The 19,171-nt window shown below is 42.5% G+C and overlaps 1 protein-coding gene across 1 annotated transcript; it reads left to right on the forward strand.

Annotated features, from left to right (window-relative positions):
- Positions 1-248: 248 nt before the first annotated feature.
- LOC105826267 (homeobox protein ESX1-like) lies at positions 249-4,082 on the forward strand (the record flags this gene model as incomplete). Its single annotated transcript, XM_012664222.1, has 4 exons — positions 249-578; positions 809-1,118; positions 1,735-1,780; positions 3,987-4,082. Coding segments are annotated over 4 exons (782 nt in total), but the record flags the coding sequence as incomplete, so codon positions are not given.
- Positions 4,083-19,171: the final 15,089 nt, after the last annotated feature.

A 19,171-nucleotide genomic window follows, 5' to 3' on the forward strand; every position in this document is an offset into this window, starting at 1 on the left:
CTCTCTCTCACATAGGCCGGCTAGCGCGCATCGAGGGCCCGGCGGAGAGATGCTCTCCGAACGTTTTCTCCAAGGGCTCCGGCGGCTAGAGTGAGTCTCGCTCCTCCGCCTCTTTCCCTGCCCCAAATCGGCTTGTGCAATCCCGCACAGCCCTCTTCCTCAGGACAGTCACCCCGCCCGAGTTGGGAACAGTCACCTAAACTACAGGATTTAGCTGGGGTTCCCCACACACGCACGCCCGCTACCAGCGCCCCTGCGACAAGCACCCCCGCTGCTGTACCGCCACGCCCTGGCAGCGTGCGCGTCGCAGCAGGTCCAACCCAGCACACACGCCACAGCTGGAGGCTACTGCAGTAGCAGTCGTCTAACCAGAAGCGCGCAGGCGTCGAACCTGAGGCAGGCGCGCTATATAACCCCCCACCACCCCCCGACCCCAGAGCAGACCCGGGCGCAGAGACCGCTGAAGCTGACAGCGTCGTCGACGGCACTCAAGAGCATGCATTCTCCGCCTGGGGGCAGCCACGAAGATACCGGCTACCGCAGCCTGGGAGTCGATGAGCTCCAGGAAGAACTGCATGGTCAGTGCCTGGCTCAGGACAGGTGCTTTAGCGAACTCCAGGAAACGAACTTTCCCTCAGAGAGGCGAGCGGACGCGACGCTTTTGCGCGGCCGCCGCCGCCGCCGCTCCTCAGGTCGCCGCCCCTCAGGCCGCCGCTCCTCAAGTCGCCGCCCCTGGCCGCTCTCTGCCCGCGTACTCGGGGCTCGAACGCCCTGATCTCTCTCTTTCTTTGGTTTTCTCCCTTTCCAGATGCGAAGGCTACAGTGACCTCGGTGACTGATGCGGGAGGAGACGACGAGGAGAAAATAGGGCCCGACCCTGAGGGAGCAGCAGCGGGAGAAGAAAGGCAAGTTGGCGCGGGAGCTCCAGACCCCTTAGACGACGAGACCCAGAAGGGCGGCGGCGGCGGCGGCGACCAGGAGCCGGCCCAGGAGGCCGCCGAGGGTCTGCAGCCCCAGGACAGGCAGCAACCCTTCTACCTCAAAACCTTCAAGCCGCTGCAACTGCAGGAACTGGAGAACATTTTCCAGCGCGCTCAATACCCCGACGTGTTCGTACGGTAAGCCGCTTGCTCTTGCGGCGCGGGTTCTCCGGGACCGCGGGGCTCCGCCCGGGACGCTTTGGGCTCCCTCCTCCTCGTCTCCTTCCCTCCCCTTCAGAATCAAAAGCTATGTAGAGAGCTCAAGGTCGCTGGAGTCCGCCAGCCCTTGAGGTCTGAAGTGGGGGCAATGCCTACGGGCCTCAAGGTATTTCCCCACGCAGTATACAAATGAAAAAAGTCAGGAACCTTGGGCCGCACTCCTGTTTTTGTAAATAACGTTTTGTCGGAATCAGGATTGACATCAAGGTTAGGAGAGTGGCGCATACAGGGTCAGATCCTGCCTTTATTTAAAATTTTCATAAGTTGGTCATGATGGATTTTTTTCGTTGGTCTTGATTTTTTAAATAGTGCATTAAAAATTACTAATCTTGAATCCTGAGTTTTTTAGCGCCCCCTTAAATTCTGCACACAAAGGAAAACCGTCCCTAAAGCAAGCCTGGAGCTAGGTACTACAGAAAAATGTGCTGGGGCGGTTGGAAGGGTAAAAAATTTAAAGCAAGTATGAAATGCGCTTCCGTGTATTTTTTTCATCCACAACTCCAAATCCTGAACTTTTGCGGTTTTCTGCCCTCAGAAAGGAGCTCAAAATATGCATGGATGTGATCGAAGCCAGCGAGCAAGTCAGTAAACCTGAAAAAAGCAATAAGCCAGGAGAGCCACTCTAAAATCTGCTTCAGGAATCGGCCAGCTGTGTCCTAGACGTTCTCAAGTTGGTGTGTTTTGTTGCCTTTTCCATGTTTGGCAAATGAGCTTTGAAGTTTTGGGGGTGAAAATGGGATAAGTAGACCCCAGCTTATGGGATATTTCCCATTACCAGGGGGAATATGATTTTCTAGTGGAAATATAAAAAGAAAAAGAACCAAACCGCTACTTACTGCTATTCTCTGTACAAGATTAAATATAAATAAAGTTCAACTGCATCTAACAATGGTATTCTTTAAGGAATATTTCTTTTTTTTTTTTTTTGCAATTTGAGTATTGATTTATTTAAGGTCTATTATCATGAATTTGTTGTACTGCAAACTTGCACTAGTTTAGGGTTTTCTCCTATGATCCTGGGATTCTTCATTACAGGGAGAGAAAAGGTTTAAGGAATATTTCTGTGTGGAGTCTGCTGGGGCTCAGTTTGACCTGGGAAGTATGCAAAATAATGCACCAAGGAGCTGGCTTACAAGAGGTTTCAAGTGTATTCAATTACTGAAAATATTTAAGCCAGGCATTTAGCTAAATGAGTGAACTTATAAATATTCGAGCATTGGGATAAGGAAATAAATAATTCATACACGTAGAACACACTTATAGGTGTAATCAATGTATGTTTAGTTACACTGAGAGTGATGGGAGGAGATAGTTTAAAAGTCCAAGTGCCTGGTTCTTCTGCTGTTTTGTTCTTGTTTTTGTTTTTTTAGTCTGTGGCAAAGCTGTGTAGAAAGTAGCAGCCCTAAATTTTAACTTTCTGGAATATTTTCATGTGTTAGCCTGAAAATATTGCTAATACACTCACTTTATGGGGGGGGGTTACAAACTGGGAATTTGTCTAAAAATTGAGACAAACAAGAACAATTTTGAATAAAGTTCCACTGACCTAAGAAGGGTGAAAAGGTTAAATAAGAATTGCATACACTCAAATATATTACTTGAAGATATGGCACAAATTGAATTTGATGAGTGAACATTCTCTTGAGGAATCTCTGACAAAAATCTAAGGATTTTTTCTTTCTTTCTTTGTTTTTGTTTTTTTTTGTTTGTTTGTTTGTTTTTTTGGTGGTACTATTTTGAAGAGGTGGGTTTTGTGAAATTTGTTAGGTAATGGGTGGAGGCTCTCAGTTCAGACCAGATTCTTACTTGTGTTAATTTGAAATACTTTTTCATTTGCTCAGGCAGTGGTGACTAATTTGTAGGTCATGGGCTCAAAAGATTACTATTTGAGACCATAGAAAATCATAAGTTGTATTAAGAGAGTATTTTTCAAAAGCAAAATCCAGGATGGGTTTATTAGCTTTGTTCCTCAGTGCGTGTGTGAGTACAGTGACGAAAAGGAGCTGCAGATCTAGGGGTGGTGAATTTTAGTGAATTTGGACCCGGTTTAGCTAAAGTTTCCTTAACTCTACAAGCTAAAATATCAAGGCAGTATCCAGGGCATCAGCAACTCTCCTGTCCCAGCTAGACAAGCCACAAACTTTCTGGGGCCCCCATGACCAAGCCCTCCTTGTCAGACCCCTTTATAACTCTCAAGGGGTTTCAGAGGCTAAATGTCCCCTTAGATATCCTTGAGGAAACCAGGTTAAATATCTACTCTGCTCCTATTGATTAGTTACTTCACACTGAAGACGGGCTTTCCAAATGAGGAGCCGTTCCCCTCAGTATGACTTTAAATGGGGCCCATCTTATACCTTGCACAAGTTTCCCCACAACCAGGGTGACACTCTCTAATGAGGAGGGAGCAGAGGCAGCTGGACACCCGATGGACCACTGTCAGGGTGCCAACATTTCTCCATCCTGTTACCAGGCATCGCAATCAACAGCAGGGACCGAGTACAATTTGTCAGCTAGACTTGCATCCAAGAGCTGGTAAAAAGAAAAAACCCTTAAGGAAAATTAAAAACAGGAAGAGAGAGACAAAGCAATAAGCCTAGTCCAAAACTGAACTGAAGGGAAGGGGGTGCAGCATTAACTTTCCTAAGATATTTTACCAATAAGAAAATAGCTTCTCCCAGTGGAGTTTAAAATCTCAATGGCAAAAAGAGGTGCATGTTTTGGGTTTTTTTTCTTATGACATTAATTGTTTGATATACTAAACCAACCCCTTTTTTTCTCTACTTTAAGGTTTGGTTTAAGAATAGGAGGGTCAAGTGGAGGAGACGTCAGAGGGTATTAAGGTTCAGAAATATGCCGCCCCCTGCACCCTGGGACACCCAGTAAGGCATAATCTTGGATGGGTCCTATAATGCCATCCTTGTTCTGGAGCCACTGTGCCCGGGCCACCTATATCGCCCATGCCTCCTCTGCCCTTGCCTTCCTTTGGCCTGGCCTTGGTTGGCCTGGAATGGGCCCCTATGATCAGCAGTGGTTTTGTAGTCCCCCTTTTCTAAGATTGGGCCTTTATGTCAATTTTTCCAAAGGGTTTTTCTTCCAGATTCTAATTGTGCATGGCGCAACATCAAAAGCAGTTCACCAAATGCCTGTTAGATGAATTGAATAAACTAACAAAGTACATTATTTTTCTGGTGGGGCACGTTGTTGTATTTTTCAATAAAGAGGTGAATTCTCTATGTTTGGTTTTGTGCCTGAAATGGGCTTAACAGTATATGGATGGGAATTTCTAAGGGAATGACATTCAAAATGAATGGAAAGGAGGCCTCTTGAGGTGACATCCCGGAATCACCCTCAATAGGCCTGTGCAAATCACAAAAGTTTTCCAAGTATCCATAGGGTGTTTACACTGACCCACACTTTTTATCCCCATGCTGTCCATCACTCCATGGTCACCCTCACCCTTTGGGACCACATACATGTGCAAGACAGGGTGGGATGAGAGAACTGTGTTTCCAGGCAGAACAGAGCCCCATCCGTGCTAATATGAACATTCAGTCCCAGAACTCTAAGAGAAACTTCCTAAGAGGCTACTCACAGGGTTTTATGGGAATTCTGTTCCCTGCCATCCCTTTTTGTGGAGGACATAGGGGACTAGAAGCCATTTTGGCCCAAAGGTCCTTCTGCTTCAAAAGAAACGTAAGAGGAGAATCCATCAAAGACAGAGAGAGGCTCTTCTCCTCTTCTCCCCCATCCCCAGGCTAGGGGAGCCTATTGTACCTTCTCCAACTCAAAACAATCACACCTTCAAATGTATTTTGTTGCTTTCCTCATCCTCAAGAGAACCCCAATTCCTGCTAACTAAACATGAAAAGGGAATTTTTTGGTTTAGTACCACTTGAAGCAACAAGGAGATGGTCCCCTGAGCAGTGATCCAGACTAATCGGTCACTAGAAAGAGGTGATTATTTGTTCGTGCTGTCTTCTTTGTGTGAAACTGCCAGAGTAGAAAACAACAGAAACAAAAATGGGGGTGACTAAGCAGGCCAGGCCCACTTTTTCAAAAGCATTAAGTTCTTCTCAGTACAACCTTTGTTTTTGAGCAATCTCTAGCAATTCAAGGCTTCTTTAAGGTAGTTTGCTGTTAAAAGTGGTTAATCATGGCCGGGTGTGGTGGCTCACACCTATAATCCCAGCACTCTCAGGCGGAGGCAGGAGGCCAGAAGTTTGAGATCGGCCTGGGCAACATAGCAAGACCCTGTCTCTACAAAAACTTTAAAAATTAGCTGGCATGATGGCGTGTGCCTGTATTCCCAGCTACTCGGGAAGCTGACAGAAAGATCACTTGAGCTCAGGAGTTCAAGGTTACAGTGAGCTACGATCATGCCACTGCACTGCAGCCTGGGTGACAGACTGAGATCCTGTTTCTTAAATAAACAAACAAACAAATAAATAAATAAGTGATTAATTGTGAGCACCAAGGTTGCACTATGAAGTGATCGCTAAGATAAGGTGCCATGGTTACATCAGAATTTCCTCTCATAGGGGTTAATCCAAAGACCAGTTTCATAGCACTTGTATGTTGCCAGCATTTAAATAGAGGCTCTGATTTCTTGGGAAAGCATGTGTGTTTTGCTGTACTGTCCACTATTTTCACTCCTCTCCTGTTTTCTTTCTGACCTTCACAACTGTGGGTATTAAACTTCGGCAAAGCAGTTGCATGTAACTCGGGACTTCTGTGCAGAGAGGAGGTTATTGCTACCCAGAGGCCACAGCCCCTGGTGGAAGTGAGTAACATCCAGTAATACACCTGTGCATGCCCACTGCCATCCTTATCAGATGATTGTGAAACCACTCCCAACGTTGATACCTGTTCTTTTCAAACATCAGCTTCTTCAATGCTTTAAGTACCTTCAAAATAGAACTACAGGCCGGGCGCGGTGGCTCACGCCTGTAATCCTAGCTCTCTGGGAGGCCGAGGCGGGCGGATTGTTTGAGCTCAGGAATTCGAAACCAGCCTGAGCAAGAGCGAGACCCCGTCTCTACTAAAAATAGAAAGAAATTAATCGGACAACTAAAAATATATAGAAAAAATTAGCCAGGCATGGTGGCGCATGCCTGTAGTCCCAGCTACTCGAGAGGCTGAGGCAGGAGGATCGCTTGAGCCCAGGAGTTTGAGGTTGCTGTGAGCTAGGCTGACGCCACGGCACTCTAGCCCGGGCAACACAGTGAGACTCTGTCTCAAAAAAAAAAAAAAACAGAACTACAGGATCTATACAAATAAAAGCCACAAGACACTATCAGACTGAGTTCTGACCCCTTCTAGTCTCTGGTCACTGTTGAGCACATGGTTTTGCCACACTGAGACTGAAAGCCAGACAAATATTCCCCACAAATCTTTCAGTTAACATTAATATCCAATTTGACACACACTAACAACATTCTTTTTTCATGCTCAGACTGCCTGGGAAAAGAATAGTGAATACCCTTTCCCTAAACTGACGGGGTCTTCAAAAGACATACATACTATTTTTCATGCATCTCTAATTCTTCCAAGTTCCAGAAGAATTAAGGCATGAGGCAGAGGAAACATTCAAAATGTTACTGTAGAGAATAATTTCCACTCAGTTTAAGTTTTAAAAGAAAGGTCTTCTAACAATAAAATTAATCCCACAAAAAAGCATTTGTCTTAAGATGTACTTTAAATATTTCAAAGGCAAAGATCAGAAATTAATTATTCTAATATAAGGAAAAAATGATTTATAACAAAAATCTTTTAACACTGACTACCAGCAAATAAGTTGATCCAAGATAGATGGTCTGTATAGTTGTTAGTTTTGGCTGAAAAGTTATAAACACAATCTCGGGAGGAGTCCAGTAGCTTCAGCATTTTATAGTAATCTAAAAATTCTGGGTTTTGCTTTCTAAGGTTGCTAGAGTTATTTCACATCAAAGAAACACAGGTCTCTTTCAAGACAGGTGTGAAAATTGACTTTTTAAATAAAGAGAAGATTTACTATAAACGCATATGAAGTAGGGGAATGGAGTTCATTATGAGTTGTTTTGGAAAGGACAAAAATACATTTGCCTGAATTCTAATCATGGGGTGTTATGATTGCAATTGCACACACTCTGAGCACACATATGGTTGTACTATTTTACCATGCACTCATTTGGTTCTGAGGTAACTCCTCTAAGAAATGTTGGAATCCTAGACGTGAAATAATGGGGCTTAAATAGAACCCTTTACTGGACTTCTTGATTGTTAAGCCCAACTAGGTCTCATTTGACTTCCTGTAGCCCAGGACATGGACTGGAGTTTTAAAAACTTTGAAAAGCCAGGGGCAGTGGCACACACCTTGTAGTCCCAGCTACTCTAGAGGCTGAGGTGGGAGGATCACTTGACCCCAGAAGTTCGAGGCCAGCCTGTGCAACATAGCGAGACTGTCTCTAAAAAGAAACCTTTCAGTGGACACCCTCTGGAGTCAGTTGGAGTCAGTTGCTACAATGCTATGATAATATAACCCTCACTACATACCCCTCATCCTAAGAATGTTGCATGACATCACTTTTATTTTGGGATTCATTTGAGACTTTCTTTTTACTTCGTCCCATTAGGCCAAGGCAGTAGGGTGTCCCAAGAAGAGTGAATCATTGTCCCTTCATGGTATAGATTTAGGGTACAAGCCCAGAGCAGTAGAGTGGCGTACCCAAGAAAACACAGAGAGTTCAACCCAGAGAAGACCATTCTCTTAGTGACCAGGCCTTCCCTTGGGCCCTGGACCCTATGGGCAGTGCACACCAGCCCAGGTTCAGCTTCTCAGCACTGACCACCTCCATCCTGCACAGAGGTCTCCTTCAAAGGGCTAAAGACTCAAGGTTCCCACTCAAACCTCAGCACTGGGTCATTACACCTCTAGGAAAAGTAAGCAACCTCCCTCGAAGGTATTCGGTATCCTGGTTTCCACACTTTTAGGACTTGAGAGGTGATGCAATTTGTACCCTCCTCACAAAATATTGAGTGTGCTTCCTCTACAACAGCCCTCATTTTCCCCAATCTCTCTGCAAAGCCAAGTCTGCCAACTGGCAGTACAACCCATGAGCAAAAGCCAGCTCTGTGCTTGTGCTGAATTAATGGGAAAACAGGCTAACAGCTTAGAAACTGTCATTATACAATTAGTATTCACTTCAGTAATTTATGCTTTGCCTCAATCAATGTCATACTTGCTCCTTCTCAGGTATCAGCACAGAACTATGGGGCAGGGACCCTGGGTGCAATGATATAAAGGAAATTTTATTTTCAACTGCACACTAACAGGCTGTATCCCTCCCATGCAAAGGGTAGATCTTTCGGTGAATGCCTGAATTCCCAACATTTACATGCCAATGTTTTAGACTCTAGGAATACAAAAGATACCTCTCACACACACTCTTGCTTTCACAATCAAGGAACACAAGATATTGAAGTGGTGGCATTCGGGCATGGGCACCATAATTGATATGCCTAGACCCATTCAAAGCACAGTCCCCAGATAAAATTTGGGCCACTATAAGACCTGCAGATTTGGAGCATGACTTTCTCCTATTCCAGGCCCAAGAATTTGGGTTTAGGAAAAAAAATGGAGGCAAGGAATAATCTCTGTCCATTTTCCCCTTGAACAAGGAAAACAAAGGATGAAACAAAAGATGTTTTTAAAGCAGCAGTGGAAAAGGAGGTTGGGGACAACTAAGGAAGAAAGAAATCCAAGGCAATGGCTGGGCCCGGAGATGTTGAGGTTTAGGGAGCTGTGTGGTGAGGGGGTGCTAGCCACGGGGTACTTCCTCTGAGTGTTAGCCAGTGGGGCTCAAGATGATTGCTCTGGTCAGCTGGGCTTTATAACAAGAAGGAAAAACAGAATTCATGTTCATATGCAAACAAATTTCTGACATCTCCTTCCATAGCCCCCATCACAAGGTCAAGCAGTAGGGCTGTCTTTTCTCTTTTTCTCTCTCACCTACTCTCCTTTTAACTCAACTGATCACCTTAAGAGGTGTTAACAAAATAAAATACTCGTTAGGAAGGAGGGAAAATCAGGACTGGCAGGGAGCATCTCACAAAGTGATTGGCCCTGGCCCAGGTCCCCAAGCCCAGCACCCCAAGAAGCATCCAGGATGTTCCTATTTCTTCATTTTAATCAGAAGAAATTTCCAAGAATGTCCAGTGAATTCTATGGGCCCACTTACCGCATCAAAACCTCAACTCCAAAAAACAAACAAACAAACAAACAAACAAAGAAAACTTCAACTCCAACAGGGAGTCAAAAATATTGAAAGATGTTAAATTGGTTCTTCTGCTATTTATTTAGCAGACAGACTTAGACTTTTGAGGTCTCCATGGCCAAATCTGTCCTTCCACTAGGTGAGTGCATTCTATAGTCTCAAAACTCCATTTAACCCTCAGCTTAAAAAAGTGTTCAGTCCATTAATTCCAAACAAGAAGCAAGAAGGCTGACCACCAGCCTGGAGCCTGGTGGTGATAGGGATGTGAAGAGATGAGGAAAGAGAACCCATAGTCATGAGGTGGTTGTCCAAGAGTAGCAACCAAAGCCAAGGCCAGAAATCAAGATCCATTCACCTTACTCTGGTCCTTTCCCATCATTCCTTCCCCTGACAACCATGAGAAGACCTTAATCCACAGGCAACAGACAAATGGTGTTTTGAATAACTCTATTAATACTCCCTTGACATTTTAAGTCCCTTTGCACAAGCATAGCTTGTTCTCCCTTACCAATGGTAGTCTTGTAATATTGTATATCAGTATCTCAATTAAATAGAATCACACTAGGAAGGTTTTTTTTTTTTTTTTTTTTTACAGAGTCTCACTCTGTTGCCCGGGCTAGAGTGCTGAGGCGTCATCCTAGCTCACAGCAACCTCAAACTCCTGGGCTCAAGCAATCCTCCTGCCTCAGCCTCCCAAGTAGCTGGGACTACAGGCATGCGCCACCATGCCTGGCTAATTTTTTCTATATATTTTTAGTTGTCCAGCTAATTTCTTTCTATTTTTAGTAGAGACGGGGTCTCATTCTTGCTCAGGCTGGTCTCGAACTCCTGAGCTCAAACAATCCTCCCGCCTCAGCCTCCCAGAGTGCTAAGATTATAGGCGTGAGCCACCACGCCTGGTAGGAAGGAATTTTGATTTATAGGATTGCATACTTATTGCAGGAAAAGGCATATTGCCAGGAAAAAGTCTTTTTTTTTCCTGTTGTTGAATCTTAACCTTTTTTATTCTTACTGCTTCTCTTGGTCTGTTCAGGCTACTAAAACAAAATACCTTAGACTAGGTAATTTATAAACAACAGAAATTTATTGCTCACAGTTCTAGAAGCTGGGAAGTCCAAGATCAAGGCACTAGCAGATTCAGTGTATGGTGAGGACCTGTTCCTCATAGATAGTTCCTTCTGTGTGTCTTCACATGGCGGAAGGGGTGAACAAGCTCCCTTGGGCCTCTTTTATAAGTGCACTGATCCCATTCCTGAGGGCAGAGTGCTCATGACCTATTCACTTCCCAAATGCCCCACCTCTAAATACTATTGCATTGAGGATTAGGTTTCAACATATGAATTTTGGGGGGACACAAACATTCAGACCATAGTACTGCTGTTTCTACTGAGTCATATAATGGTTTGTTTAACCATTTAGAGAAAGTCCGAGGAGTCAGCACACATTCTATCAAATTGCCAATGTCTTTTCCAGCTACTGTCCCCTGGCAATGAAATTTCATCTCTGGAATGATGACTCTGAAGCACTAAAACCTCACAGAGGATCCCCAGAACATGCCATGTTTGTTCCTGATCCTACACCTTTGCTTATTCTGTTCCTGTCTCCCCTTCCTCATCTAGCCAATTCATTCAGGTCTTGCCTGTTTCCCTCTTGCCCTTTCCTCCTCCTCTCATTCCACCCCATTCCTTTCCCTTCCCTTTTCAACCTAGCCTGTCCCAGCTGGTGTCTCCCCTCCCTGAAATGTGGATCACTCATTTGGCAAGAAAATTCACAACCAACAGCCTTTCACTAAAACTTAACTGTTTTGTCTCAAACTCCTGGCGTCAATGGATCTTCCCACCTCAGCCTCCCAAAGTACTAGGATTACAGGTGTGAGCCACCATGCCCTGCCTAAAACTTAATTGTTTTGTGATGTAATTCTTACGTCCCTTACCTGCACAGTAAGTACCTGAAGTTTCCCATGGGGTCTTCTACATTTTTTCCCCTAATACAGCTAGGTGGTACTTTATCTGTAACAAGAATGAATATGGTAATAATTACAGTTAAAATGTTCTGAGGGCTTACTGTGTACCAAATGCTGTGCTAAGTAAGCAATATGCATAAGTTACCATTATTGCTATTTTGCAGATAGGGAAACTAACACAGAGAGAGGTTAAATAACATGCCCAAGATCACACAGCTGACAAGTGGCTCCAATGGAATTCATTGAATCAAACACTCAATTCAGTTCAATAAACACTTTGACTTTGAGAGGAAAATGTATCAATGCCTGTTTTTACATTTCTTTTCAATGGAAAAGATGGAAATTAACAAAAATATAGGTTGTATGTTCATCCTCAGGTCATCATAACATTGATTAACCAAAGTAACCACATATCTTGGGCATTCTGGTGAATTAAGGATTTACTTTAATATATCACCCTGCAATATTTCTGGATAAAAATTAATCAGATTAAACCATTAGGCATGGCCTGGCTTGGTGGCTCACCATTAGGTATGGACCAAGTATTTCTCATTTGTTCTTATACCTGGACCAATTAAATTAATTCCCTTTTCACTGCTTTAAACTGTTCTTTGTTATCCATTCATTCATTCATCCATTTATTCTCTGTCTTAGAATTTAAGGTGACATGTAACATATAAGATGCATACAAAACAATAAGAAAAAAATGAAAAGCGGTTGTTAAAAAAAAGAGTTAACAGTGGATAGGATTAAGCTGTTATTTTTCAAAGAAAACACAATGTCCTTTTCTCTGTGTAAAGCAGTGTATGAGCATACAATATCATGGAAATCTAGAACTCTCACACTTTATAAAGCAAGACCGGGACTTCTGGTTTCCAGTCCAAAATGTAAAGAGCTGAGAAGTCATCATTCCCATCCTCACAACAAGAAAAATGCTGAACTAAAAACAGCAATTCTTCTTAGATCCACCAGAAAATTGAGGTCACAGAGCAAATCACTGCCCTGAAAAGTAGAGACAGACAGGCAGATACAGATAATTACAGTTTACCTGGAGCAGAAGCCCATCAGCAGAAACCTGCAGGTGGAGCCAGTACAAGTAGGAACACTTTAAACTGTAATTGATGAATTTCTAGAAGTTCAGCATGGACTATCTAGTGAGTTAAAACTCCCGGGGCTGGAGGTGGGCGGGTGGCCAGCCTTAAGGGGACTCCATAGTTTCATGAGTTTTATCTCCAAAGACCTATCAAGTTGTCACTGTGAAGGGAGGAGGGGTGGGAATCCCCTCTTGCTTCCAGCAGGGGGTGGGGAAAAGTAACTATTTGGAAATATGCCCAGAGCTCTCTGTTTTCCTTAACCAATGACTACCCTGGAGGGAAACTATTTTACCAGAGCCTAACCAACTTGGGTTTCACTGAAGCCTAACCAACCAGAGGGAAGGGAAATACTCAATTCCAGCCCCATCTAGCGTTCCTGGCTAACCTAAGCGGAGGGGTAGGGAAGCAGAGAAGCATTTGCAAAGGTCACAGCCCAGGGACACAAGTCCACTAAAAGACTGAGATCTAATCATAGGACTAGAGAATGCTTCCCCTCCTTCCAACCTTACCACCACCTCAGTAGGACTCCTGCACAATGAAAGTGGATTATGGCTGAATTACAGCTGAAAGGACTGCAAGCCTCAGATCCTATTTAAGAAGGAGACTCTAGAAAAACTCAAAGACAGCAAGGGAGACAAAGACAGGACGCTAGAAGAAATTTTAGCTTCTGACACCCAAAGCTACAACAAAGAGTAAATAGCCTAATTCCTAGCCTGATAACCATAAAAACTCACACTAAAGAACTATCTAGGCTGGGCGCGGTGGCTCACGCCTGTAATCCTAGCACTCTGGGAGGCCGAGGCGGGTGGATCGCTCAAGGTCAGGAGTTCGAGACCAGCCTGAGCGAGACCCTGTCTCTACTAAAAGTAGAAAGAAATTATCTGGACAACTAAAAATATATATATATAGAAAAAATTAGCCAGGCATGGTGGCGCGTGCCTGTAGTCCCAGCTACTCTGGAGGCTGAGGCAGGAGGATCGCTTGAGCCCAGGAGTTTGAGGTTGCTGTGAGCTAGGCTGATTGCCTCGGCACTCTAGCCAGGGCAAAAAAAAAAAAAAAAAAAAGAACTATCTACTTGACTTCTTTTTACCCAGTATATCATGTATGGTTTTCAACAAAAAAGTGTAAGGGATGCTAAAAGTCAAAAAACGTATTCTGAAAGACACAAAGCAAGCATTGGAATCCAAACTCAAATATGGTACAAATTTTAGAATAGTTAGATTGGAAATTTAAAATAACTACACTGGCAGGGTACGGTGGCTCACGCCTGTAGTCTTAGCACTCTGGGAGGTGGAGACGGGAGATCTCTTGAGCTCAGGAGTTCAAGACCAGCCTGAGCAAGAGTGAGACCCCGTCTCTAATAAAAATAGAAAAAAAAAATTAGCCGGGTGCAGTGGCGCATGCCTGTAGTCCCAGCTACTCGGGAGGCTGAGGCAGGAGGATCGCTTGAGCCCAGGGAGTTTGAGGTTGCAGTCATCTATGATGACACTACAGTACTCTAGCCTGGGTGACAGAGGACGACCCTGTCTCAAAGAAAAAATAAAAGTAAAGGGATGGAGAAAGATTGTGCCATGCTAACACTAATCAAAAGAAGGCTGAAGTAGCTATTAATATATTAATTTCAGACAAAACAGAGTTTCAAGGAAGGAAACTTATCAAGGATAAAGAGGGACATTACATAATGATAAAGGAGTCAATTCTCCAGAGGTGAATCCTTAAAGTGTATGTGCCTAACAACAGAGTATCAAAATACATGAGGCAAAAACTGACAGAACTGCAAGGAGAATTATATAAATCCACTATTGTACTTGGAGACTTCAATACACTTCTATCGGTAATTGACAAATCCAGCAGGCAGAAAATCAATACGGACATACTTGAACTAACAGCATCATCAATAAACTAAATCTAATTGACATTTCTAGAATGACAGCAGAATACACATTCTTCTCAAGCTCACATGGAACATTCGCCAAGATAGACCACATTTTGGACCATAAGACACATTTCTAAATATGACATAGAACAAAGAAGAAATCTCAAGAGAATTTGAAAAACATTTTGAACTATAAGAAAATGAAAATAAAACTCATAAAAAATTGTGAGGAAAGCAATGTATAGAGGGATATTAATAGTATTTAATGCATATATTAGAAAAGAAAAAATATCTAAAATTAATGATCTAAGCTTCCACCTTAAGAAACTAGAGAAAGAAGAGCAAATTAAATCCAAAGTAAGTAGATGAAAAGATATAATAAAAACCACAGAAAAAATCAAGGAAATAGAAAACAGAAAAACAATAGAGAAAATCAATAAAACCAAAAGTTGATTCTTTGAAAAGATCAATATAATTGATAAATATACAGCCAGGGTAATCAAGAAAGAGAGAAAGACACAAATTTTTAATATTGGAAATAAGAGGGGTCATTACTACTGATCCCATAGACATCAAAATAAAGGAATGATATGAACAATTCTATGGCCACAAATTTGACAACTTAGATGCAATGGACCAATTCCGTGAATGACACAATCTACTAAAACTCACACAAGGAGAAACAGACAATCCAAATAGGTCTATATGTAGCTTTTGATTTAAAGTGAGAGATGTGAGAAAACAAAAAAGAAAAAAAGAAAAAAGTTAAGAAAAAAATGAATAGGTCTATATGTCTTTTTAAGATTGAATCAATAATTACTAACCTTCCAAAACAGAAAGCACCAAGCCCAGATAGTTTCACTAGGGAATTCTATCAAACATTTAAGGAAGAAATGATACCAATCCTCTACAATTTGTATTAGAAAATAGAAGCAGAGGGAATACTTTCTAACTCATTCTATGAGGTCAGAATTATCCAAATACCAAAATCAGACAAATACATTACAACAAAGGAAAACTACAGATGAATATCTCTCATGAACATAGATATAAAAATCCTTAATAAAATATTAGCAGATCAAATCCAACAATATATACAAAAAGTTATACACCACAACTAAGTGGGATTGGTGGTATTGGTGAAAGAATAGACAAACAGATCAATGAAACATAATAGAGAGCTCAGAAATAGATCCACGCAAATACGGCTAACTGATTTTTTTTTTTTGACACAGACTCTCACTCTGTCACCCTAGGTAGAGTGCAGTGGCATCATCATAGCTCACTGCAACCTCAAACTCCCTGGGCTCAAGTGATCCTCCTGCCTCAGCCTCCCCTGTAGCTGGGACTACAGGCACGCGCCACGACGCCCAGCTAATATTTCTATTTTTTGTAGAGACAGGGTCTCGCTATGTTATTCAGGCTGATCTCAAACTTCTGAGCTCAAGCGATCCTCCCACCTTGGCCTCCCAGAGTGCTAGGATTATAGGTGTGAGCCACCACACCGCCGCTGAACTGATTTTTGATAAAGGAGAGAAGGCAATCCAATGGAGAAATAATAGTCTTTCAACAAATAGTGCTGCAAAACCTGGACATCTACATGCCAAAAAAAAAAAAAAAGGTTAATCTTATTCCTTTCACAAAAAAATTAACTCAAAATGGATCAGAGACCTAAATAAAAATGCAAAACCATAAAAGTTCGAGAAGATAGCATAGGATAAAACCTGGGTGACCCAGCGTTTGTCAATGAGTTTTTAGGAACAACATGAACAGCATAATCCAGGAAAGTAAAATTGATAACTTGGACTCCATTAGGATTAAAAACTTCTGTCCTACAAAAGACATCACTAAGAGAACAAAAAGACAAGCCACAAACTGGAAGGGAATATTTGCAAAATACATATATGATAAAAGAGTCGTATCCACAAAATACAAAGAACTCTTACAAGTCAACAATAAGAAAACAAGCAATCTATGGCCAGGAGCAGTGGCTCATGCCTGTAATCCTAGCACTTTGGGAGGCCAAGCAGGAGGATTGCTTGAGGCCAAGAGTTCAAGACCAGCCTGAGCCAAGAGTGAGACCCCATTTCTACAAAAAATAGAAAAATTAGCCAGGCTTGGTGGTGCCCGCCTGCAGTCACAACTACTCAGGAGGCTGAGGCAGGAGGATCGCTTGAGCCCAGAAGTTTGAGGTTGCAGTGAGCTATGATGATGCCACTGCACTCTAGCCCAGGTGACAGAACCAGACCCTGTCAAAAAAGAAAAAAAGAAAGAAAAGATCCAATTAAAAAGTGAGCAAAAGAAGATATACAGATGGCAAATAAGCCTATGAAAAGATGCTCAACATCATATGTAATTCACAAATTGTAAATTAAAACAAGATACCACTACACACCTATTAGAATAGTCAAAATCCATAACGTTGACAAGGATGTGGAGCAACAGGAACTCTCCTTCATTGCTGGTGGGAATGCAAAATAGTTCAGCCACACTGGAAGACAGTTTGGCAGCTTCTTACTAAGCTAAACATAGTCTTGCCATATGATCTAGTAATCATACCTCTAGGTATTTACCCAAGGGAGGTAAATACCAAGTAAGGTTAAAACATATCTACACAAAAACCAGCACACAAATGTTTACAATAGCTTTATTCATAATTGCCAAAACTTGGAAGCAAACTAGATGTTCTTCAATAAGTGAATAAACTGTTGTATATCCATACAATGGATATTATTCTGCACTAAAAAGAAATGAGCTATCAAGCCACAAAAAGACACAGAGGAATGTTACATGCATATTGCTAAATGGAAGAAGCCAGTCTGATTGATTGCAACTACATGTTCCAGAAAAGGTACAACTGTAGAGACAATAAAACTATCAGTAGTTTTCAGGAGTTTGGTGGGGAAGTGGGGAGAGGCAGGGGAGGAAGGATAAATACTTGGAGCACAGCGGATTTTTAAGGCAGTGAAACTATTCCGTATGATACTGTAATGGTGGGTACATGACATTATGCATTTGGCAAAACCCATAGAAAGCACAACACTAAGAATGAACCCTAATGGAAACCATACAGTTAATTATATCAATACTGGTTCATCAATTATAACAAATGTTCCACACCAAAGCAGAATGTTAACAAAAGGGGAAACTGGGGGCAGGGGGAGGAATATATGGGAACTCTCTGTACTTTCTGCTCAATTTTTCTGTAAACTTAAAACTTCTCTTAAAAATAGTTAGCCAGGTATGGTGGCTCATATCTGTAATCCTAGCACTTTGTGAGGCTGAGGCAGGAGGATCTGGAGGATCACTTTAGGCCAGGAGTTTGAGACCAGCCTGGCCAACATAGCAAGACTCCGTCTATACAAAACATAGAAAAAAAAATTAGGCGGGTGTGGTGGTACATGAGCCTATAGTCCCAGCTACTCGGGAGGCTGAGGCAGGAGGATCGCTTGAGCCCAGTGGTTTGAGGTTGCAGTGACCCCCTGTACTCTAGCCTGAGCAACAGAGTGAGACCGTGTCTTAAGAAAAAGTATTAATTTTTATTATTATTTATTTATTTTGAGATAGAGTCTAGCCCTATCACCCTGGCTAGAGTACAGTGGTGTCACAGGTCACTGCAATCTCAAACACCAGGGTTCAAGTGATCCTCCTGTCTCAGCCTCCCGAGTAGCTGGGACTATAGGCATGTACCACCACGCTTGGCTAATTTTTCTATTTTTTGTAGAGACGGGGTTTCGCTCTTGTTCAGAGATGGTCTTGAACTCCTGACCTCAAGCAATCCTCCTGCCTCAGCCTCCTAGAATGCTAGGATTACAGGCTTGAGCCACTATGCCTGGTCTATTAATTTTTTAAAAAAGCAATACAAGGCTGGGTGTGGTGGCTCATGTAAGGGTGGTGAACTCACTAGGTGCTCACAGTGAGGATGGAGAAAGATTTCTCACACAGAGATTAAGATAGAAAGATGTACAAAGTTTTATTTTATTTTCTCCTAATAAGAAAGAGCTCAACACACGGAAGGAACAAAGGAGTGTTGGCTCTGAGGCCAAACGGCTCTGACTCTTTATTAGGCAAAGTCCGAGGAGGGATAGAGGGAAATTTATGACTGTAGCCCAGTTAGCAGGAGACAACAGTGAAATTGCTGCTTTGGCTTTCTCCCTTTTTCCTTGGCTGTAGACCGATAACAGAAGATAGCTGCAGCTGCTGGCCGCTTTTCCTTCTTTTTCCTGGTCCTGGAGACTTGCTTATCTCTGAAATATAGAAAAACTGGTCTGGCAAATGTAAAGGAGAATTTACACTTTTCTTTTGTCGGCTCAGCTCCTTTTAATTGCTGTGTAAACACTCTCAGCGAGCTATAAAGAATCTTAAAAGACAGGTAGTTAATCTCAAGAACAGCGAGTTTAGGGTTAATGTCCCTGCCATCAGTTCTTAGAGTCAGTGAGTTGAGATACATGTCATTACTTAGAGACTGCAGGTAAAATAATTTATTTTCCCCTTGCTAGTCAATTACTAGCAAGGTCATCCTATCACTCATGCCTGTAATCTTAGCACTTTGGAAATCCAAGGCAGGATGATGGCTTGAGCCCAGAAGTTTGAGACCAGCCAGAGCAACATAGTGAGATCTCGTCTCAACAAAAATAAATAAATAAATAATTTCGAAAAAAAGACAATACAATACCAAAGCATGAGTATGGCTAGCAACTCTACTCATTGAATCCAGTGTTTTCAGTGTGTAACCTATTCTTAGATTTTTGGTTTATTGGTATGGTTTATGTGATAATAGATATAAA

Source organism: Propithecus coquereli, unplaced genomic scaffold (genome assembly GCF_000956105.1).
Source record: "Propithecus coquereli isolate 6110/MARCELLA unplaced genomic scaffold, Pcoq_1.0 Scaffold873, whole genome shotgun sequence".
Classification (NCBI taxonomy): Eukaryota; Metazoa; Chordata; class Mammalia; order Primates; family Indriidae; genus Propithecus; species Propithecus coquereli.